General features: G+C 38.6%; 1 protein-coding gene across 3 annotated transcripts in view; it reads left to right on the top strand.

The window, feature by feature from the left end:
• The window catches only part of PRKD1 (protein kinase D1), a 145074-nt gene that overhangs the window by 97803 nt on the left and 21977 nt on the right, over nt 1-25294 (top strand). For all 3 annotated transcript variants that reach the window (XM_085301649.1, XM_085301648.1, XM_085301650.1), the window contains 6 exons: nt 12686-12896; nt 14598-14675; nt 18345-18549; nt 21571-21694; nt 22518-22595; nt 23588-23867. In XM_085301649.1, coding sequence (XP_085157775.1) covers nt 12686-12896; nt 14598-14675; nt 18345-18549; nt 21571-21694; nt 22518-22595; nt 23588-23867 — 976 coding nt within the window. The remainder of the gene's footprint in view (nt 1-12685; nt 12897-14597; nt 14676-18344; nt 18550-21570; nt 21695-22517; nt 22596-23587; nt 23868-25294) is intronic.

Raw genomic sequence — 25294 nt, 5'->3', positions numbered from 1 at the left:
CTAAATTTACTCTACTGTCCATCATACTGTCACAAACATCCTCTTTTGTGGATTATCAATTAGCATCAATACAAAAAAAAAATGTAGAGATTTATTTGGATTCGCATTTTATGATCTTCAGAACTCAAGGGCATTTGTTTTATTTTTCCTTTAGAAAGAGTATGTCCGGTGTGTAACTCCAAACAAAGTCCAAATTCCAAAGTGAAGGTCATAGTTCTGCCTATATTAAACAGTAAGATTAGCTAAAGTCCCTTAAATTTAAAATGTTTTGATTCAGAAGTGGCACTTTAATTTCTTAGACATGGTAGATGTCATTGCTTTGACCGTTGTCCTTTTTTATTGGTGCTAGTACACTAATAAAATGGAGGAGAATTTCAACTTCACTTTTAGAACATTGGGAATTTGTTGGAGTAATACAGAATATAAACATTTTATTTAAAGCTGAACAAGTCTGACCTTTCAGCACTCACTAGCGATGAACTTATCATAGTGCAGTGCAGTAGCTATTTTTGAAAATACAATTGCATTCAATAAAATCAATTGAGGATTCTGTAATTCTTTCAAAGTAAAAAAAATACAAAAAAATCAATGTACAACTAAGTTATAACTATAAAGAGTATCAAATCTATCTTAAAGAGAAAACCATATTTCTGTTTTTTTATAATGGATACAACATGTCAAAGATTGTCCTCTTTGACTTTCAGTATGTTTTTTTCCAAAGAAGTTTGTTCAGTGTTATAAGCTGCAAAAGTTTTTGAAACTGTGAAATTTGGCATCTTTCCCTTGCAGCGTATATTTGATATGCAACCAGAGAAAAGCCGTAGGCTTTGAAAATATTTTCCTTTTTATAAATACTATATACTTAACCTGAGGAATACTGTGTCATGCCGCGCTGAAGGTTATCATGGCCAAATATTGATTTCTTTAAAAGAAGTAACTGTTTCTTCCTACATATGTTCTTATTATAGCATACCTAAGAATGCCCTTAAAAAAATATATATAGAGAATAGAATCTTTGTAATATTGAACGTAACTTTATTCTAAGTATGTGCTGTCTGAAAAATGATGAATCCATCATTCGAGACAGTGATGGATTACACTAAATTAATAGTTAATAAAGYAGTCTTCAAAAAAACATAGGTATTATTTGGAGGAAAAACAAAATGATGTTTCTTTTGTAAAAGCAGAAAATATTTTACAGTCAAATTTTTACTTTAAAATACATTATTATGACACAACACCATTTTATTTCTGTGTTATGAATGTTTTCATTACTTTGGTACATTTTATTCATTCCATCCGGAAGTGATGAATGTTGATGCATTAAGGTAATTTTATAAACACATTGACAATGATTTCTCAGAAAAAGACTAACTGAGTTTTGCATTTAAAAATGAATGCTGTGTCTTACAGGGTACAGGTAAGTGGAATATTACRTAGTTATCTACATATTATGCTTTTTGATACAGAATTAGTAATTAATTTTTACAAAGTAATTTATATCATTTTATTTAGAAATGCCATTTAGATACTCCTAACAGAATATGAAACATTAGGTGTTGACTGCCTCTCTAAATTCACTGTATGCAGGGTTGACTTGAGGCTTCTTAGCTGTAGAGGGAAAAGTGATTTTGCAGAACTAGGACAGCAGAGTCTCTGGGAGGGAATAGGTTCAAGTTCTGGATGGCTCTTTCCTCTTTCTTCCCTCCTACCTACCCCTTAATATAGCAGCTCTTTTCTCTCACTCCTCTGAAATAGCGAATCCTCATTTCTATTGACTAAGACAGTCACGCTCCGTGAAGCTTTCCTTTTCCATGGGCAGTTAGAAGAAAACACATCTTTTCCCCGTTCCAGTCCTTCTGGAGCTCGTTTGCCTCCTGGACTCCGTGGCCTGGAAAGCAGGAGCCCTCAGGGAAGGTTTAAAGAAGGATGTCACAACTGCGAGCAGCCTTGTCTGTGCCTTAAGCCAACCTTAGCTGCAGCTGAGTCCTTTGCTAATGGATACATTCGAGTCCATTGGAGTGGAGTTCCTYGGGGCAAAATTAATATTTCTTCTGGAGGGTGGACACTCCAGTTAACTCTGAATTAATATTACTCATAGTTATTTTCTCGTCCTGTCACCTCCTGGTTATCCATGCATGCTCTACTGATGTACAAGCGCATTCCTGTCCAAGCTCCGATCCCTATTTTTCAATGTCCTCTTTTGTTTAATAAAAATCCTTATGCTGTTTTGGGGAGTGCTGCTTGGAGGTTTTTGTAGCCCCAAATCAAGATGTTATTAAAATCATTCATTTAAGTTTAAAATACATCCTGTGAACTAAATCAATCTTAAATAAAGCTTAAACTAATTATTATTGGGCCAGATTCACCACTGTGTTCTAGCTTCATCACWCTGAAGACACTGAGAATCAAGAACTCAAAGTGAACCTGACACTGAAAGTTAAATATTAAAATATGACTTTAAGTTAATTCTACAGATAGTACTATTTAGTTAACTTGCTTTCAGACAATTATTTAAAACATTAATACTCATGAAAGATAAAGAACAGCCAAACAAAAAATATTAAATTTCCCTTTTGTCCTTAAGGCATTACCAATCTATGAAATTCAAAGTTCAACCGAATCTGAATTAAAATGTTCTGGGATGCAGAAAGTAAATTTGGAAATGACCTACATYATACATTGCTGTGCATACAATAGTGGTAGTCCATATAGCTGTCAGGCGCTAAGTGCTGTAGGATTTCTTAGTAGTGGCAATGGTAGTAGTAGTGGCAGTGGTAGTTTAGCAACATAAATAGGTCTTACGGAGGTGATTACATCCATATGAAGACACCTTATGTTATAAAAGCCAGACTGATGTGACTGTTGCAGTGTAGGAATGCCGTATAAAGATCTTTTTTTAAGATTTTTTTTCAGTAGTATTTTCAGCTGTAATAAGGAAGCATTAGGGTAGATGGGCTCCTATTTACAAACTAAATTCATACTTTGATCCAAGCATACCTTAATCTACCTGAAGCTAATTCTGCTAGATTCATGAGCTTCATGTTTTATGAACTGATGAACTTTCATGATGATACCAAAAACCCATGAAACTGGGAAAGTTCTGATACTTACCCTGATGTGCACTATCTGTTTAGTTTATCTTTCTCTTTTAATGTCAATTTTGCTCAATTTTGAGCATATCAAAGTTCATGAAATGCTCTATGTAGCTAGTATTTACTTAATCTACAACTTGTTTTACGTATGCTCTGTGATAATAAAATAACCACTATGCGCAGTGGTTTTGCTTTAGTTCTAAAGAGTCCTGAGTTACTACCTTTGTGTTTAAAAAAACTACAGTCACAGAATCATAGAACCATAGAATCAGTAAGGTTGGAAGGGACCTCTGGAAATCATCTAGTCCAACCTCCCCGCTCAGCAGGGTCACCTACAGCATGGTAGACAGGGCTGCATCCAGGTGGGCCTTGAACATCTCCAGAGAAGGAGACTCCACCACCTCTCTGGGCAACCTGGTCCAGGGCTCTGTCACTCTCACAGGGAAGAAATTCCCCCTCACGGTCAGGCAGAACTGCCTGTGCTTCAATTTCTACCCATTGCCTCTTGTCCTGTCACATGGGACAGCTGAAGAGAGTTTGTCCCTGTCCCCTTGACACCCTCCCTTCAGGTACTTGTACACACTGATCAGATCCCCCCTCAGTCTTCTCTTCCCCAGGCTGAAGAGGCCCAGCTCTCGCAGCCGTTCCCCATAGGGCAGGTGCTCCAGCCYTCTGATCACCTTCGTAGCCCTGCGCTGGACTCTCTCCAGTAGCTCCATGTCTCTCTTGGACTGGGGAGCCCAGAACTGGACACAGTACTCGAGATGAGGCCTCCCCAGGGCTGAGGAGAGGCTGATCACCTCCCTCGACCTGCTGGCAACACTCTTCCCAGTGCACCCCAGGAGACCATTGGCCTTCTTGGCCACAAGGGCCCATTGCTGGCTCATGGTCAGCTTGTCATCCACCAGCACTGCCAGGTCCTTCTCTGCAGAGCTGCTCTCCASMAGGTCAGCCCCCAGCTCGTACTGGTGCCTAGGGTTATTCCTCCCTAGGTGCAGGACTCTTCACTTGCCCTTGTTGAACCTCAGGAGGTTCCTCTCTGCCCAGCTCTCCAGCCTGTCCAGTTCTCTCTGAAAGGCAGCACAGCCCTCAGGTGTCTCAGCCACTCCTCCCAGCTTGGTATCATCAGCAAACTTGCTGAGGAGGCACTCTGTCCCCTCATCCAGGTCACTGATGAAGAAGTTGAACAGGATGGGACCCAGTACTGAGCCCTGGGGGACGCCACTAGCCACAGGCCTCCAACTAGACTCCACGCCACTGATGACGACCCTCTGAGCTCTGCCTTTGAGCCAGKTCTCAATCCACCTCACTGTCCACTCGGCTAACCCACACTTGCTGAACTTCTCTAGGAGGATGTTATGGGAGACAGTGTCAAAAGCCTTGCTGAAGTCAAGGTACACAACGTCCACTGCTCTGCCCTCATCTACCCAGCCAGTCATTCCATCATAGAAGGCTATCAGGTTGGTTAAGCAGGATCCCTCCTTGGTGAATTCATGCTGGCTACTCCTGATCACCTTCCTATCCTCCATATGTCTGGAGATGACATCCGGAATGAGGTCTTCCACCACCTTTCCGGGGACGGATGTGGGGCTGACCGGCGTATAGTTGCCTGGGTATACCAGCAAATATTGCTGCTTTATGTGCAAAATACTATTGCTATGGACGGCATTTCAGCTTATAATCGGATGTAGTTGTTTTGTTCTTGTTTAAATAGAAACAGGAATGTAGCCTATTGCTAGTCTTTAGAATTAAAAGTTCTGACATAGTATGTTACTTCTGACAAAGATGTGAGGTTTTTTTAATTGCATAGGAATGTTATGAATGCAGCAATTAAAATTATTTTAAAGCTTCTCAGCTCTCCGTGCCTGAATATGGTAGTTTTGGAAGTTCATCATAGCTAGATGAGATCAAAATGATTATTGAGACAATTATTTTAAGTTAAAAGGTGTATATTTAGGGAAGTATTGGATATTATATCAATTTTGCACCTTAACCAAATATCCAGGCAGATAGCTAGAAGAGAAAATGGTAAACAACTTAAGGTCTGCATTTCCTGCAATTTTGTATGTGCCATGTGTAGAGATGTTTTTTGAAAGCAGCTTCTTGGGAAACCCCAATCTCCTGAAAAAGTTTTATAAGTATTTGGTTCTTCAGCTTGGAAGAGTAGAGAGGCTTAAGTTATTCTTGTCCTCAAGTAATTACCAAGTATACTTAGATTCTCTGTTTTTTTCATAAGAAAGACATTCTACTCTTGGGATAGCTCTGGACTCTTAAAGATCTAGTGAAGCTTTGCCTGTGTGCCCCTCCTCCTCTGCTGGCAGCTCACTAGTTGCTGGGAGTAGRTCCAGCTGCTGAATACACTAAGTGCCTTCAGCCCAAAGAAGCTGAGAAGGGTCCAGAACCTACTTCTGAGAGTTTGAGCTAATAGTTATCAGCCTACAGTCCTTCACCGAAGTCTCCACAGCTTAAACTGAGGTCTCATAGATACTCTGGCACTGTGGCCGTAGGAATTCTTTAGGCGTGCACGCTATGCCTAAGCAAACATACGCTCAAAGCAGTTTTCATAGTTTCTGGTTTCTGAGTACTAGCACAAGTGTTTGCACATATCTTCAAAAAAAAGAAGAAAAAAAAAAAAGACCTAAAGACCTCAATCCCCTGCAGTACACATTTTACTTTCCTGACCTCTCTGCAATTTCCTTCACCTTGGCACTGTGTCTTCTGAAATGCTTCAAGAACCTAATGTTTGTATTCTGAGTAAGCCTTCAAAGATTTGGTATACTYGTTCAGTGACACTTTCCCTTCTAAAACTTAACTTTAGTTTTCTACACTGATAACATCCTCATGCCCCACAACTGCCTCCCTGTCGCCAAGCCTCATCAAGCTGGTTTCTCTGGACCTCAGCTGTCCATTACAGGTCTTTTTTCAAACGACTGACTGTTCAGTAAGCAAAACCGGCTGCTGATTATCTCTGCTGTGGAGATAATACCGGTTAGATGAAACACATTTACACAGATAACAAAAAAAATGGTAGTAGTCTTACTTAATAGTGTGATCCAGAATTATATGATGATTCTCTAAAGTGTTTTATCTTATATTTTATCTTGGCTACACCACTTCTGTATCATGGTATGTGCTTTTTTTTGTTATTAGTTCTATACAGTAGGCACAGCCGAGCTGCTGAGCCTCGCTTACAGTGTGGCCATTCTAGGAGTGCAAGATACGTACRTTAACATCATTCATTACTTAAAATTATTATACTTAAAATTATGAAACACACTATTGAAGAGCAAACTAAACCTAATATTGTTGCAAAAATTATGTCTGTGAGATGCAGGAAAAAAAGCTTCATTCTGCATAAGTCCTCATACGCCTGCAGTCACTWGCAGCTCCTTTGCCAACAAAGTGCTTTTGTTCTGGGAAATCCCTGACTCTGCCTGAGAAGTTAATGTAGTCACATAACTACTGCTGAAAGCCAGTAATTGTTTCTTGTTCTTTTACAAAATAAAGCAGGTTACAGACAGAGCATTCAAACCACTGTTTGCTGGCGTTGATGTCTGAGCGGGAGGTGCAGGGTACATAATAATTTCCATCTGCGGATGGTTTAATGGTAGCAGATTGTATTGGAGTCAGTTCTTTGATGTGTTCGTTTAAGTGTTTTTTCAGACCGTAGCTATCCTTGTTATGGTTCTTGCAGGACATTTGCCTTCAAGAGAAGAGTGTAAGAAGCCTCAAAAGACAACACACTTGATTAAGTTTTAAGTGTGATATTTCACTATGGTTAATTGAATTTTTTTTTCCCTGACTGTTAAGTTACAGTCACATCATTTAGTTTGTAAAAGAAAGTTAACATTTGCACTGCATAAAAAACATGGTAGTTCTGGTAGTTCCTGTGGTGACATGGATATATAGCACCTCATTTAACAGTAACTTCCTGTGAAAAATGTGTACATGAACATATTAAGGCTTTATCATCTGCCTTCAGGATAGGAAAGAAATACATGTTACAGCAAGTATGCAACACTGAAAATGAAACATCACGGGGCTAGATTTTATAAATACATATATATATATAATCTAGCCCTGTATATATAAAATCTAGCCCTATGTGTGTGTATATATATATGTGTGTGTGTGTGTGTGTGTGTGTGTGTATGTGTGTATATACATATATTTATAAAATTAGTCTCACTTGTCCAAGTAAATAAATTTGTTTCTTTTGTTTCAGCAAACACTCAAAAATGTAGAAACACCTGTGTAGTTTTTGACTAGAAAATTCGGTGTGATGTACAGGAACAATTCCATGATACATTTTATAAAATTAAGCCTGCAAAAGATCAGTATTTCTTTGTGAACAGTTTTGGAAAAAATGTATATTGAGGAAAGTATAGGATGTACAGCCTGTACTATTTTGGGTGAAGTTTATTGACTTGAATGTGATTCTGGAAGCATAATTTGAAATAAGATGATCAAATGGCAAAAATAAAGCTTTTCTGTTCTGACTCCTCTAGAAATGCAAAGTCTTCCAGTAACATTTATCAGAATCCCTGGGAGATTTTCAGTAGGACCATTGAAACCTATTAAAATGAGTCAGGGACAGAGCAGTCTGGTTTATGTTTTAGGCTGGTCTGTGYGGTTGGATTGGAGGGCTGTTCCTGTCTCTGTTCCTAAAAGGCCAATTCTCCATCCAGTGCTTCCCATTAGTCCCTTCAGCACCTCCCTAAGGTTTCTTTGCTTTCTCTACCCGGGAGGGATGGAAGTGGTGGTGCTGGAAGACAGTCAGCCTCAGCCAGGCAAGAGAACAACTGAATCAATCCATTGGCAGGCAGTGAGTATGTCTTCAGGTTTCTTAATTCTGTGTTGTAAGGAAGAGGATTTGGACAACGTGAAAAATCTCCCGCTGAGGGATTTTTTAGCGTTGGGTAGCAACCGTGTGGAGGACTGTCTCCTCCTTGCACTGGCAAGGTTCTGTACAGCGGCTCTGTGCTTCTGCCAGACGTAGACACAAGTGGGTGTGTTCTTGAGTGGCTTTTAACAAGGCCCCCCAAAATAAGCATGGAGGAGCTTTGATGCATTCCTACCAATGGAGGAAATTGCACAGGAAGGAGGGGCAAGACGTCAGCTAGTAAAAACAAGAGATAAGAAGAACGGCTCATATTGGAGAAAAGTTTGGCATCTCTCCCTTCTTGGAGGAAAAAAAAAAGATATTTCAAAAGTAAGCCAAAACTGTAGTTTGTTTGATATTGTTGTTGTTTAAGGCATAACTGAATTGAAGTCTCTGGGTGTGAGCAGTTTCTCTGCCTTAGTTAGACATCCRTGCAGTTAAATATCTGCACATGCTTTGTGTTTGTTAGTCACTTGGAAAATTATATTCTGATCTGTTAAAATGTAGAATACCTTGCTAGGACGATTGTTATAAAGGACTGTTTAGTGTTTGGAGCAGCACAGGCTGTTAGTTTCCATGGTGTAATCCAATTAAGCAATCATTTCCTGGGAAGCTTCCAGATTTGCTGAGTCAGTGCGCTGGCTGACTACCAGGAAAAACTAATCTATCTTTCTAACAAACCAAGCACACCAGCTGAAGAAGAAGGTGCTTTGTGGAAGGGATCCTTGCTTTTATAGTGAAAACAAGATAATTCCCTTTTCTTTCAGGGACTTTAAATCGTGACAGACAATTGCTAATCTCCAGCAGCAGAAAGAGTCCTTTTGCGTTACGGTCAAATGCAAAATACTGTTGGTAGGAAAGAGCAGTCTTTGATATTTTTGCTCTATTGGACCTCTCTCTGAAGAAGTCCAGACTTCTCAGCTTCCTGTTGTGTTCTTATCTGCCTTATGCTGGCAGTACTGGAAATTAAAGCTGAGAGATATTGATGGTGTAGTATTGTGAGGAGATGCTCATCATGGACAACATAGATCCTAATCAGTTGATCACTGGTGGGGTGACCGCTCTGGCTGCTGCTGCCATGGTTGTTCTCACCCAGTTTACCTTCTCTTACTACTTACTGGAGTGAGAGAAAGCAGACAGTAATGTTGCCTCAGGCCAGAAGAGGGGACGAGTGGGAGTCCATCATGTCAGGCCTGGACATGCAGGAGCAGGAGGGAGAGCAGATCCATGCCTGTCGACATCTTGTCTAGCGTGGGAGAAGGTGACATTCAACTTTACCACTTACTTGATCTGAAGACACTGTGAATTAAGAATTGCTAGTGTGTTGCACAGCATGCTATACTGCTATTCTGCAGTCCAGTGACTGCCGAATGACAAAAAAAAGAAGTTGAAATATCTTTTTTTTGTAAATAGGACTGTGAATAGACAAAGCCAACAATGATGTTCTACAAAGAGTTTGTCTGAGTGATCTTAGGCCTACCTATTTTTTTCACTTATTTGGAGATAAAGGTGATGAAATTATTGTTCATTTTTGAGCTTGCTATGCATTCTCTGTAGATTAACAGAAATGTCAGCAACATTTTGAATATTAAAGTTATGCTAATAAAATTAAGGTGGGACCAGTCTAGTCAGTCGACTTTCTACTTTAGGCCTTCCAATAATCTACCTTTGTTTTGAATGCACTACAACTTGAACTGTAGAGAACGCTTGTATTACTAGCAAAAATGTAATTGATCACCTATCCCCTTGCGTTTCACAGCAGCATGTGAGGCATGACTTGAAGTAAATCTCAGAAATTACTAACTGTGCTGTGATGTGTAGAACTTTACAAGAAACACAAGTTTAATAACCAAAAGTACAAAAGCTCTATTAATGGTAACTAGGTATGTGACCAAGGCTGATGCCGTGATGCGTAACTGCTGCAGAGCTATTTTTCAGTAAGGATTTGTCTTTGATCAGAGTCAATGTGTAGCACATAGGATTCGCTTTTTGTCCTACCTTTTTCTCAGAACAATTTGGAAGCCTATACTGGCACTTCAAAACTGGAAACCTCTTCAGCAAATTGAAAAAGGAAACAAATATAGCAAATAATACGTCCCAACCCCATAYGCCCACCTGAGATTTGATCAGACCTCTAGGCCGCCCATCTCAGTGGTCACAGTCACTGCTGTGGAGAAGCCTGTTGCTCATAAAAGTGCCTAGGATGAGTCTCAGTACATTTGAGCGACGCTACTGAAGTTTATAAACCTGCAAGGCATTCAATGAGAAGAACTGCCAAACTGGCTTGTTAAAATCATTTGAACATGAGGTAACTAGATGCAAGTTATTTGGACTTTTATAAAGCTTTTAGCATTGTTTAGTTTCCCAAATAAGTATGAATTTGGCAATAATTTGGAAAACAAGGGCAAAGAATGACAATACAAATCAGATTTACTTTAGGTGATATTAGGCAGGGCCCTAAGAGACATCATGATGTTAGGAGATGGTTGGATCATTCATACTTTAAACAAGAGTAAGCTTATCAAGGGAGAGCTCTACTTGCAGTGACATAATGAAAACAAACTGAATATAACTGTTTCCCCTTAGAAATGCTTACTCTGTTCCATCTATCCTTTTCAATTAAAGTACGTTTGAAAAGAGTGGTGTCACTACATGAGAAAAGTCCTCAAAATGAAGATAGAAATGTATTGAGACTAATGCCTTAGTGATGACAGGTTAGAGTTAAGGCAGACCTTTAAGAATTGCTGTCTTCAGAAAGAAAATACTTATATCAAAATGTAATATGTCACATATAACTGTTTTTGTCCTGTAGATTCAGAGCTAAATATGTGACTAGTGCAGGGCTGAGGGATGAATGACTAGTGCAAGGCATTGCATTAATATTCAGGTAGTATCAGTCTGGATCAAAATTGTCCCTGTCCTCCATACACGAGAACCCTGAGAGGACTGGGCCAGTTTTTATGGCTCCTTCTCTGACCTTTTTCTCTTCCAGAAGCACTGGGTTGTGCCAGTTGTGTTATTTACAGGTAGTTTGCCCAAGGTGATTTTGTGCTGCCCATGTCACCCATTCTGCCCTTCTCAGTGCRCTTCTACTCTCCCATCCAAAGCCCTGTTCATGTTGGCTTCATGAGACTTAATACAATCYGCCTTGGAAATATTAAGCAGGCAGTGTTACTCCTTGAAAGATATCAAATAAATATAATCCTAAACTGAGAGCATTTTTTCATATGTGTAACTGCTTTGCAGAGCACGAAGAGCTAAAATTTGAGAAGTAAATACTTAATATCAAAGTATTCACCTGTGCCTTTTCTAGTACCTTTTGCAATAATAAAGATAGATGCTTGCTTTTGCCGCACTTGTTTCAATCTAGTTCATTTATGGGGATAATTACATATAAACATAAACTGGATTTTGTGTATTCTTGGTTTGACAGGAGTGCATGTATAAAATAAATAAGCATGTGATGTTGGGATTGTTGTGAATTAGCATGATAGCTCTAATGTTCAGCAAATCTATCACATATGCTGCTCTGGAAAGATAGATAGTTCTGCAGCTTAATTAAAAGAAAGCTTTTGCTGTTCACAGTGAGAAAACTCTGGTTTTCAGAAGGGAGAAACTTTTTTTTGGTTGGCAAATACCCTGCGAAGGCAAAGCCTGGAACTGCTTAGTTCTACCATCAAAGTGACTTACTTTCAAAGGCCCGTTTACTCCAAGAGTCTCAGACAGAAGCATGTAGAAATGTGTTGCTATGTTTTGGTGACCAAGGAATGATAATAATCAGTCATCTCAGATGGGGAGAACTTGCTGCAGCATCAGTAGTATGAAACAAAACAGCTTATCAAGTTAGTCCAGTCTGAAGCTTCAGCTTCACTAGAGAACGAATAACTCGTTTTCTAGCTTTTAGTTACCAGGTCTCGTCCAAATGATAGGCAACATGCTGAGTTTTAAATGATCAAGCTGCATCTTATCACTTATTTTCTTCTTCCCGTCYTCACTGTGAGTGTAGTTTGCTTGTCTCTCAAGGGCAGGTCTTAGCGGGAGGCAGTTTTCTGGGTCAGTCRTTTTCTGCTGTAATTATCATATTCACATTGGAATGAATTTAGCTAACAAATAGCATAACTCCTTTCAGGAATTCTTTTGACGCTGTACCTTAGAGTGTGTGTTTCTCACTCCATACATGTTTGTACAAACATATTAAAATACCTATTCTGGTCTATCATGTATAATCTAAATACAATAAGGTTAGTGATAGTAAAAATTATAAATAAAGGTGATTGAAAATACTGATCTAGTCTCTGTCAAAAACTTGCACGTATGTAGATCAAGATAATCATTTTCTTTTTAATGTTTGCACAAAATATTGTCTTTCAAAATTGCTTTTGGGTTAAACAGAAAATATAAGAGGGTTTACATTAATGGAAATCAAAATACTTCTTAGATAAATTTTTAGTTAATATTTTCATTTTGTCAMAAAATTTATTTTTAAATGAAAAACTTAGACCTATATAACACGAAATGTATGATACGAGCGTTGGCAGAGATATCATTTGATACCATTCCAGTTTTTCAAAAGCAGGCTCGGAGAGGGGTATGKTGCATGTTCTATTAGTGTTTAGAAGCAATAGTTTTTATGACAGATGATCTACTATTCCTGAAGCAACTATGAATAAGCCGTGATTATCTCAGATTTTTTTAATGCCTTTTACAGCAAAAGACACCATCGGAATCATTCACTGGGCGAGAGAAGAGATCAAACTCACAGTCCTACATTGGGCGACCTATTCAGCTCGACAAGATCTTACTTTCCAAGGTTAAAGTGCCTCACACTTTTGTCATCCACTCTTACACACGCCCAACAGTTTGCCAGTACTGTAAGAAGCTTCTCAAAGGGCTTTTTAGACAGGGCTTGCAGTGCAAAGGTGAGTGTGATCAATGGTGTGCTGAATGACACTTTACAACCTGAAATAAATTAGAATTTTAATAGTGAAATTATTTTTCACAGGCTTTATCTTCGTTATCCATACTGCATGATTTACATAAAACAATGAGTATATTTTAAGATTAAAATATGCTAAGCTTATTTCTTTGCTGRTACCTTGATTGGCTTTTCTTACTCATGTTAGCAATTTACAGGAATCAAATAGTAAACTCACTTTTAAGAACATAAAAGCTCAATATATTTAAAATCAGCAGATTAGCATCTAAGTAGTTACTGTGTAATGTTGCTCAAGATTTCTTCACTAAATACCTTGGTGTAGACTTACAGAAAAAAAATTATACTGGATTAAGATGGGATTAAAATTACAATAATTTTGGTTCTACAGGAGTTGGCTGCATGACTCTTCTTACCCTGGGGTACCTTTGAGGCAGCACACATCTTTGTTATTTGGGGGTAGATTATTTTACATTTGGCAGTAGGGAAGAGCATGCACACAGGCAGTTATGGCAGAATAGCTAACACGCAGCACCGTATTCTTAATCTTCGTTGTTTTCAGTCTGCGAAGCCGTATGCTCGAACTGAAGCAAGAGCGTGAGTCTCAGCAACTCAGGGTTTTGAAGGTGGGACGTAACGGAAATTAAGAAAGAGCTTATATAAGAACATAAAAACGTGTCTCTCAATACATTCTGCCTACTGTGATTTTAAATGTCCTTACTGGGAGCTGAAGCTGAATAGCTGAAGCTGTTCAGATGGTAGCCAGGACTACTGGTTCACCCTCGCCAGCTGGAATGCCTATAAATACAAAGTGTTGTCTATGCTACGATGTTAGCAGATGTTTGGCCAACAGGTCCTTAAAAACACTTTTTCTTGAAATAAAGAATAACTTTCATAAAATTCATCAGTGTATATACGGTGCTAACCAGTATATATTTATCAGCACGGATGCCTTAAACTAATGCCCTGCAAAAATTTGAAGTTGCATTACTTTAACTTAAGAGTGTGATTCTGATGTGATTTCACTAAAGCAAGATCTGTATAAAAGCATCATCTGTTTCAGTTCACTTTGAATTTCAGTGACATAAGCAAATATTAACCAGATTTAAAAATAATATTTACCTGGAATTTGGCACGGCTGTATCTCTGGCTTTTGAATCAATCTAAAGTTAAATAATTACAAGTTACATCCCTAGTATATTTTATCCTTCCTGACTCTTTGCTTTCCCAGCTGTGTTAATATGTTACTGCTCTTGGCTTGAGCAGAATACGTTCCCTAAGCCAAAAGAAAACAGTTTAAATGACMTCTAGAAAAGTGCTATTTATTGATGTGCAAAGAAAAGAAGGCAGACTGAAGTGAAAATACCTGGAAAAGAAAGAAAGAAAGTACTGAAGGAGCCCTGAGCTAAAAGCAAGCTAAAACCGCCAAATTAAGAGCCTGTAGTGATGTAAGGAAGAGATGTCTTCTCAGTTGTGATTGTCGTCTAGGATCCTGCTGCCTCAGTTTTCAGTCGCCGACATTTGAGATGCAGTCAGGTTTTTCAGCTGCAGCGGATGCACTGCAGCCTGGTCTGGTTCTCTAGCTGCAAAGACGAGGCTGGACATTCGTAGGCTGGATAGCAGCAAAAATATAATTGTGTGGCAGAAAAAGGAGAAATAATTTTGCTGCATTTCTTTTTCTTCCCAGACTGTAGGTTCAACTGCCACAAACGCTGTGCTCCTAAAGTGCCCAATAACTGCCTGGGGGAAGTTGCCATTAATGGAGGTGAGTTGCTTTAACAAGCCTCTCTATCACTGTTTAAACCACCAGTTCCATAAAAGAGGAATTTAATAGCATGACGTTGCAAAGATATGTTTTTCCCTTGTTTGGGAGTGGCTTTTCCTCTGTGGTATTTCTATTGTACGTTGAAGATGAAGTGTGGGAGGAACTTCGTTAATGGTTCGTACCTCCTCGTGTCAGCACACGTCCCTCCGGAATAGATAGCTCCGAAAGGCAGGCTCAGCTGTGCTGCAGAGGTGGAGCAGGTGGGTGATTGCAGCAGGAGAAATGTTTGGGTGAAGGTGGGCGGYAGCTTGTAGTATGCCAAAATAACCCCAGAAGCCACAGGCATTAGATGTTGGCATTCACCTGGCATTTGCAACTCCAAAATAGTTGTTTTAATTTGGGAAGGGAAATAGTGTTTGTTTTAGRATAGCCTTCCTGAAAAGAAATGTATACCTGGAAGAACTGGAAAAGCCCTCCAGGAAAGAATTCCACCTCTTCCTTTTGGCATGAAAGTAATTGTATCAGTTGCCAGCAATGAAAACTTGAATATCTGCCCATTTTCCCAGGCATGTGTGTCGATTTTATGTCAAGTATAGGAATGTATGGGTAGGCTTGACAGACGGTACAGGAGAAAAAAAGAGTGGTTGTAGACGAGTTGTTGATTGCCTTGAAAATGTCACTTTCCTATGTGATAAGGGAATGAGAAATGTCATAATGTGTTCAGTATCTAATGCATATCACGATATTAAGTTGTCACCTGAACTGCTTCTGAGGTTAATGAAGTATTGATCACAGCTTTATTAGATACCGTTTTTCAATCTTAAAATCCATGATCTAGTTTTTGAACAGAGATAAGAATTTCCAAAATTATGAAAGTTAACTAATATTTTCTGTAGTAGTATGAATATGTAAGTAAAAAAAAAATCTGTTTAATGGCACTTAACATAGGCAAAAGCATTTCAGATGTTGAGTATCCAACCTGAAGCGTGATAAGATGCCTGATTCTCTGGAAGGTTGATGTTGCACTCCTACTGAAAAACATATCCTCTGTGATATACCTCAAACCTTGTGGAGTCTTGGACTCTTGGAGTCACTAGTGTGTGTATATATATATATTTTAATCTTTACACCACTTATACCTCACTTTTCCATTAACTGTTCTATAACATAATTATTTCTTCAGGATTACAAGTACTGATGCTTATACAAGGAAGAATGTGGCTTGATTCTCAAATCCAAGACCTAGAAATATGCTAGGATGTGTTAGTTTCATTAATAACCGTGCAGAGTTTTCCTGGTAAGAATCTTGAGTAGGTCTGAAAAGGAATAATCCTTTCTTCCTTTCTTCCTTTCTTCCTTTCTTTCTTCTTTTCTTCTGCAGAGCTACGTTTTCCATCCCAGCCTCTATTTGTTGATGCTGCAGTAATTGTGAGTGTAGAGATTTGCAGAGTCAGAGAAAGTCATGGAGTCCAAATTACAAAATTCTTACTACACGCTTTTTAGGTTCAGTTTGAGAGAGCAATGCAAAACAATATTGATCAAAAGGAGAAAATCATTAAGAGAAGAAAGGAAGACAATCCTTATTTCTGGGCAACTAGACTAGATGAACAAAATCTACATTTCTTTCTGAATTACTCCTTAAAGTTCCTTCTTTCCATCTGAGACAGCTGCAGTTCATSCTTCCAACACCCTGCCTCCTTTCCTCCCCTCCTTTCCCCCAAAAGTAACATGCCGTTTCTGCTGACTTGCCTCCTACACATGAGTCTGATGCTGGGCTGATGAGGAGTAATGGTTTCTCTGTGGGAAGAGCTGAGTGAGGAAAGCTTGTGCAAAGCCACTTGTGGTGAGAACACCGATTCCAGGCAGGATTTTAGAATGTGTTAAGTTTCCTCTGGTGCAACTCTCTAGAATCGGTGCCTAGGCCCTTCGAGCTCTCCTTACAATTTATAGAATTTGGCTTTTCCCCAATAACTAGTGAGATTTCTACCACCAAGTTATATGCATAGTAAAATTCCTTATTGCRTGTCCTAGATGAGTGATAAAGAGCCCTTAGAATTATCATAGGCAGTTGCATTCTRGTACCTCATTTTTATTTTTACAGAAATTTAGTTCACAGTATTTTCTATGTTAATAAATAAAATACAATATCTGCCACCCTGTCCATCTGCTCTGTGATACATCTTCCCCAAAATAGTAAGTGCAGGCAGAACTGAAGCAGTGAAATTCCAAGTACGATCTCATTAATAAACGCATTAAACACTAAATGTGGGAGGTTATTTTTAAGTGGTTGTGGGTTTATTATAAATAGCGATTAAAAAATGTGTTGTAGGAATAGCAAGGAGAGAGCCCTGTGAAGTAAATGACATTCATGACTGCTTCTGCTAGAGAGGAAGTATAACGTGTCTCTGTCATACATCAATAACTTACATCGTGTGATTTTACCTTGCTTCAGATTGCTGCGCATGGCTCCCCGCACAGCTCCCGAAGCAGTGCGGGTGTCCTAGGACAGCCAGTGCTGTCTTTCCATGATTTTGACATGTTGGACCACGGGCTGTATAACGGCAGGTTGAGTTTCAACAAAAATCTTCTTGTTTCTTTTCATAATGCAAGTCCTTAGCTTAATTTGTTTGAAATGCTSTCTTTCTTTCTCTTTTCCAGATAAATCCATTCGCAAACAGAAAAAMAGTAAAAGTTATTTCTTACTTCGATCTTGCTTATGTATCTCCAATCTTGGATAGTTTATTTAAATGTAAACAATATATTATTAAATTTATTGTTGGAAGATACTCTTAATACTCTGCCAGGGTCAAATAGTTTATGTCTAGAAATTGTTCTTATTTTACCAAAAGCAAAATTAGTGCAGTATTTTCCTCATTCTCTTGACTTGTRAGAGGAAGGACAGCTTAATCTTAGAGAACAGGGTGGTAAACTTGATGTCTTCTTTCTGTTCATGTCCAATTATTATTTCTTGTAATTCTGTAGCCAGACTAAGTCCAATCTTCATGTTTTTTCTTTGCTGTATTACATTGGAGTTTTTGATGTTTATCTATTATTTCCTTTATAAAGGTAGGGAATGTTATCTCAATAGCAGGGATTACTGTGCCATATTGTGCAGCCTTACAGAGAACACTAGTACAAAGGAAATAGCCTCTTTTCCCCCAAATATAGTTCACATTATGAGTAATTGTCTTGGGAGTTATTTCAATAGCTCACGGTCATGTCATCATCATAATACAAAATTCCTAGTTTTGAAATTACTGCTGTTCTAGCATCAGTTTGCAGCTGGAGCCTGCCAACAGCCATCAAGCCTGCACACAACATTCAAGCTGTATAGAAAATCTGCCAGAAGATCTCAGAAATAAAGCTCATGAGTATAGAGTGTTTGAATAGAAGTCCATGGATAAGAAATTCTGCCTTGACTTTGGCAGTTTTTAATAGAAAATTGCGTTTCTGAAAATGTTTCGGTTTGGTGAGTTTCCAGCCTTCTGTAATGATTCTCCCAAAGGCCAGTTTAAGACCATACATTACCCGTGTACACCGAGAAGAGACAGACGCAGGCAATAGAATTCAAGAGAGAATCTGAATTTTCCTTGAGCCCGAAATGTGTTAGGACTTTGTGATTAGAGTATTGTATGTTTTCAGCTACTAACTTCAGAAATAATATTCCAGATCTCCTTAGTCCTGGGGCTGAGTCTGATGTGGTCATGGAAGAAGGGAGCGATGACAATGACAGTGAAAGAAACAGTGGTTTTATAGATGACATGGAGGAGTCTATGGCTCATGATTCTGAGATATCAATGACGGGATGCCACAGCGACAACGGGGAAATGCAGGATCCCGATCCGGACCACGATGAGTCTAACAGGATGATCAGGTGAGCTGGGAAGCATAATTTCTGTTGTCTTTAGTGGGGTTTTTTTAGGATCAGGACTAGGACTTGAGTAGACATCTACTTGGGCGCTGTTCTCACTCCCTCACAGTGCAGAGATGAGTGATGTGTGGTGAGTCTGAAAGAGTAATGCAACTCCTTTTCTGAATATATGTATTAGGATTTTAAGAGAAACTTAAATATTACTGTCAATTTGAAATAGCAACTGAAAACTGATGTGCAAGCAATTGTCACAGATCTGTTTTGTTAATGAAAATTATGTTGTGAAATTTCTTTTTGTAAGTGAGAAATAGAGAATTTTTTTTTTTAATTTTTCCCAAGCATTTTTCCTCCGATCAGAAGTGCAATGTCTGCTTTTTACATAAATATATATTCTTCTGTTTGAAGGAAAATAGTAGCATTTTTTAATCCATTTTCATTAAAAAATGAACTGTGAAAATGTTCAAGTTCCAGTAAAACATTAGATGGAATCTAATCCATCCTCAGTGAAATCCTGGTTAAAAAGTAAACAGCGAGCGAGCAAGCCAAAAAGAAAAAAAAAATCGAAACCGTATCTCAGGATGACCAGTAGTCCACTTCTTCTGATATCTTTGTGATAACTGTATTCATTTTCTTTTCAAAAAGAGATCTTTGAAATAGCTGCTTGTCTGCCAGTTACTGTGCACAGACAGGGTACAGCTGAGTGGCAGGGCTTTGAATCTGAGCTTTCAGAGAGCGCCTCACCAAGAAGCTGCTRGTTATTCTGGTGTCGTAATGTCTTTAAAAATATATTCTAACAGTATTGGAACATCTGTAATGTGAAACAGGAATATTTTTTGAAATCTCAAAATTTCACGAGATAGGACAGCTGTTTTGGGACTGAGCCTACTCAGGAGYGATAGTGCAGAGCAAAATGAGATGCGAATTCACAGTGTATTGTCAAAGAAGAAAATGGCCAAAGTGCTATTGGGCTACAAGTTTGGACAGCTTGTTTAATGAAAAAAACCTGTATAAGTTCTTATGGTATGATCAGATCTGGGCATAATGTTTGCGTTTTTTAGATACCTTAGCAAGAAGGAAAGTTTGAAAACCAGAAGTAGTAGTTTCAAGCAAATTACAGAACAAATTAGCAACTTGAAGTGAATGATTAGGAAGTAAAATAGGAATGGAATATGTGTGACCTTTCTAACAGAGGTAAGAAAACATTTTTCACATGCTGGAACTGTACAGAATAGTAACAAAAGTAAAATGGGGATTATTCATTGTTAGGGAACCTAAAATGGTCCTTTCAGCTCTAATTTCCTTGCTGCCAGGGATTTGTAGCTTGAAGAAGAATTATAGAATGGTTTTGCATTCACAAATCCCAGTCTGATCCACAGAAAATAAAATAAATTTTATTTTCCATCCTAGGAGTCTGTTTCAGTAACACATTCCCCTTAATTCTCTATTATTAACACATATGTTACATTAATAGAAAGCCATCCATTTCAACAATATTCAGTTTTACTACCAGCAGTGGTGAACCAGGTGTTTTTTTTTCCTACTGTCCTATCCACCTGCATAGACACTATACGTATACATAAACACATTATATAACCAGTATATAAGCTACCACTTGTATCACAAAATCAGTGTCAAATAACACCTGGACTGTTCCGGTTATAATGAAGGCACAGCATTGCAGGTCCTCTGAAATACAAATATTTGCAGTATTACCTGCCACAGTCATTTTTAAGAGTAGTCTTCATATCTGTAAACCAATTTTAAATGGTCTATAAAAGATAAGTGAAAAGGTAAATCTCTTGTCAGTAGAGATAGGAGTCTCTAAAATAACTATTTAGTTAAAAGCTTGTAATGCCTAGATAGCAACTGCTCCTTTGAATAATTTTTAGGCAAAAGAGACTGTATGTTACATTTTTTTATGAGATTTTTAAGACAGGACACTTTTTGCATTTTGATTTGAAAATGCCAGTTCTTAAAAAGTTCCTTATTTCCAGGATGCATTACAGCGAAGGAGGGCCATCTGCAGACATTTGCAGTCAGAACAGCTGTGGAGATTTAAGACACTATGGTTCTCCTGCTGGTGCTTTCTGCCCTTCCTGCTGGGGTTGTTGTACCAGCAGCTTTGCCAGCAGAGCAGAATTCATGAGCTCTCCGTGCTCTGCTTTCATGTCGAATGCAGCATCTCYGTTTAAAGTTCTGCCAGAAATAACCACACGCTTAGGTTTAGGATGGAAGCAGATTATGAGTCCATATTCCGTTACGCAGAACGTGTTAACTCCAGCAGCAAGGGAGGTGGAGAGGTGGGCTTGGTTACTTCCTAAACTTCTCCAGCTAGATAGTCCAGAACTTGACTGTTCCCATGTCTTTCAAAATTTCTGTGTGTCAGACGAGTAGTGGAAATTTTCAGTGCATGGACTCCAGAGTACAAGACAACAGGACTTTATTTTAGGTCCTTTACTTTGAGGATAACCATTGAGAGGTCCCAGCGGGTTCTCCACCGTGCCCTGCAAATACACACACATACAGACAGCGTTTGCTACTCTGCAAACCACCATAACTAACGCAATTGCGTGTTTGAACTTCAAAAAAGATCACAGAATGGACAATAACGTGGTGGACGATGTCTACTTCRGTTACAAGAGATTCAAGATTCAGCACTAGTCTGAATCGTGCATAGCACAGACTTGAGCTGTGTCTGCCACATCCTACCTGAGGCTCTAGGCATTTGCTCATTTCATTAGCTCATTTGTGTGCGTGTGTCTGTGTGTGTAAAGCCTTCATAAGGTCCCTGACTTCCTCCTGGTGTAGGATTACTCTTTTTTTTAATTTATATCTTCAAGATACTTAGAATGACAAACAAAATAGTGTCTAGTCCACTATTAGTACACTAGTCTAGTGTAGTCTGTTAGTGACTACAAATGTAAATGTGGATACTGGATGTATATATTCTGATTTAAAAGACTTTTTTTTCTTTTTGTCCAACATCATCTTACTTTAAAAACCTTTATTGATTTATTTCTTAAGCCCTTCAACCAGCAACAATATTCCATTAATGAGAGTGGTACAGTCTGTGAAGCACACGAAAAGGAGAAGCAGCACAGTAATGAAGGAGGGTTGGATGGTTCACTATACAAGCAAGGACACGCTGGTAAGGAACCATAAGGAAGACCTGTCTTCCTGCTACATAATAGTACAGGATCCTAATAATTCTAATAATACTTTAAAATCCTAATAATACTTTGATAAAGTCACTCCCATGAGGCATTTTTCACAGTATCTGTGAATCCTGAAGTTCTAACTCTTGCCACGTGTGAGGACTAGCAGTGTCTGTAAGAAATATTCACTCTTCCTTACAAAAAAAGAGCTAAAACACACAAAAATATCGGAAGATGTCAGTTGTATTATCATAAACAGCCAAATGTGAAGACGTTCGGAAGGAAGTAAAAAATAATGCTAACACCTCAGGGGTTCTGGAAAGTAGGTTTGCCTTCCAGCTGCAGTTTCCTGGGCATCTTACTGTTAGGTGAATGGAGAATTTTGTAAAATGTATTTGATGCAGAAAAAAAAAGTTATTTTCGTTCCRAGCTGCTACAGCAAGAATAAAAGCTTCAGTTTGTGGCCTTCTAAAGTGAGCCAGAGTGTTACGACTTACACAAAAAGAAAGTTGAATTATTTTAGCAGCACACCCCTAGCAAACCGTGCTGAATGTAACACAGACTTCAAAGTGACATTTAAATCCTTTTAAACTCGAACAACTTGAACACAGCCAGGTTCCATAAACCCCTATAAATTTTAAATGCAAGTATAAAGTTCTCCTAAAAATCTGGCAATAAAAAATGAATCTTTGTTCTTCACAATTCATCCCTTTAAASTTAAGTGAAAGGGTTTGGAAGTGATGCTTCTGTGAATTGGACATTTCATCGATTTACTTCAAAACTGCTAGAGAGTTTCTTGATTATTGTTTATTGCAGAGGAAGCGACACTACTGGAGGCTAGACAGCAAATGCATTACACTTTTTCAAAATGATACTGGAAGCAAATATTACAAGGTAAGGAATAATTTTTAATTTCTTTTTGTACTAGCAGAATATAATTACTGGAGTGAATTGCTATATTAATAAATACTTACTTGAAATACGCAAGTAGTATAACTTTGGTCTATGTTTTGTTTTCATTACTTAACCTGCATATGCTTTGCCTTTCACAAGCAAGCCTCAGATCAGAACTTAATGTGTCAGCTAGCAATGACATGTTATGGAAATGGAGTGTTTTTGTACTGGAACAACTCAGAAACAGTGACAGATTCCAAGAAACTCATCTGATATTCAATGATTCATAATACAAGTTCTTTCCAAACAATTAGATACCATTTTAATTTTGTCCTTTGGATATTATGTTGTGATTTTGGTTACAAAAGGTTATTTTAATGCTCATATCCTTTTACTTGAGACTGTTAAACTCCTGAGCTGTTACTTCAATAATTGTTAATAAGGGAAAATACTTTTTTCATGTTGACTGTTCAGGCCTCCTTATCAGTGAACTATATCAGCAAAATGTGTCATAAGTCTTACTGATGGTAAAACAACCAAGTTCATACTTACATAAAATGGGAAGTTGGGATCTTAATTTCTCATTCAGAATAGATTTATTCTGCTCTTATTAATAGACTTATTTGCATTTCTTAAAGCAAAAAGGAAATGGTATTAAATTTTCTGTTGAAATTCTGTTGATATGTGGATGGTCTGGCTCTTTTCTCATCACACCTTGCGCCTCTCTTTGATAAGTTTAATAATTAAAGTTTTACTTGGTCTTGGAAAGAAAACATTTGGTATTTCACCATCAATAGACCTCTACCATGGAATTTCAGGTTACAAGAGCCTTTTTGACTGTACAAGATGCGTGTGGTTAAACGTTACAGCCTAATATCATAACTTAATTAAAGTTCRTATATACACACACACACAAATATATATATATATATATATATATATATATGTACGTTGATAATCTACACAAAATGTAAATCATCTTTTCATTTCAGGAAATTCCGTTGTCTGAAATTTTGTCTCTAGAACCTGCAAAAACTTTCACTTTGCTGTCTCAGGGAGCCAATCCTCACTGTTTTGAAATAAGCACAGCAAATATAATCTATTATGTTGGAGAAAACCTAGAAAACCTCTCAAGTGTTCCACTGAATAACAGTGTTCTCACTAGCGGTATTGGCATAGACGTGGCAAGAATGTGGGAGATGGCAATACAGCACGCCTTGATGCCTGTCATCCCTAAAGGGGCGTCAACTGGATCAGGACCCAACCTACACAGTAAGTTGATCCATTTCCCTTATTTCAAATAAATAGAGTCATATAGCCGATGACACTGCTCAAGGCTCTGCAGGCGTGGAAAGGAGGAGTTGCACAGCTAATCAAGGCTCTTCTACCACYGCCTGTCACCTGACTGTGTACTGTTTTAGAAACTGCAAGTTTCTCCTCCATGTTTCTAGTTTATACTAAACTATCCATATTAATACACAACATGCAGATTTGTTAGCGAGCAAATAGCTGTTCTGTGTGTAGGACATCTGCACCCTCTTTGTGTTGCYGGCATGATAGCCTTCTTGTGCAGAGGCATGAAGTTTTCTGAGCTCCAGTTAGGAACTGATAGATTTTTCCCCTTCATGACAGTACCTTATGTTTCTTGCTATCTACAGAAGCAGCTGTTCGCTCTTCTGGTCACTGCAGCRTAGAGGATATGCTCCCTTTCATCACAGTTGGCTGTACGACTGACATAAACATTGTCCTACGCTGAGCTGAGCTGAGCTCAAGTGTGAAGGACAGCTGCTCTAAGCAGAACAGACAGGGACGTTACCCAGGATCACAAGGACAGAATACATCTTTCCCTYGGGTGTACATGCATTTGGGTAATTCCCTACCAAAGCTGACAGGTTATGTAAACTAAATACAAAACTCATTTAAATCCAGCTCGGGTACTGATAACGAAGTAACTGCAGCAGCAGAGAGCAAAGAGCATGGCTTAAAAATCCCACGTAAGAAAATAGATACACTTGCGTAGTTCACCACCACCGATTTATACTCAGCTTAGTCAGTGCAAAGCACATTTGGCTATGTCTGCACAAGCTGGATTAGACCCTTTTTTCCAGTGTGCACCCGCTTTACCGCTTGACAATTGGCTGATATTAATGCAGTGTGAAACAGCAAGTCCTTCAGAAACCAAGCAGTAAAACAGACAACATGTTTCTCCAGGCACAACAGCTCAGAATATATCAGCTCTGTCCTTTGCTTTTTCTAGACTGGGTTCCTACACAAAATAGTGTCAAATTCTGTACACCATTTCAAATCAAATCAGTAACCTGCTGCCCCCGGTGTGAGCTCAGCATARCTAAGCAGATTGCCTAAAAGACTTGACTGGCAATAACAGCTGTCTTCTCTGCCTCCTGRGAAATTTGAAAAGTTTCTCTAAATCAGTAGTCATCTTTGGGGAGTTTTTTTGTGTGAAGAATAAGCTCTTCTGAGACCTTCAGACCAGTCTCCTGCAGGGACTGAAAACTATAGCAACCGACTGTCTTCCACTCAAAGCGTAAGGTACATTTCCTTGTCCAGGCTTTCTCTCGTGTACTCACAGAGTAGCGTATACATACGAATCAGCATTGATAAAAGGCCTCTGCCAAACTGAAACACTCCCTTCCAAAAGCATTCTGTTCCTAAGGAAAAGAGGGGGGGATAAGCCATAC

This window comes from Rhea americana, unplaced genomic scaffold (assembly GCF_003343005.1).
Source record: "Rhea americana isolate MKP2758 unplaced genomic scaffold, rheAme1 scaffold_18, whole genome shotgun sequence".
Taxonomy (NCBI): domain Eukaryota; kingdom Metazoa; phylum Chordata; class Aves; order Rheiformes; family Rheidae; genus Rhea; species Rhea americana.
The sequence above is the reverse complement of the archived record's forward strand: the minus strand, read 5'-3'. Positions and strand labels throughout refer to the sequence as shown.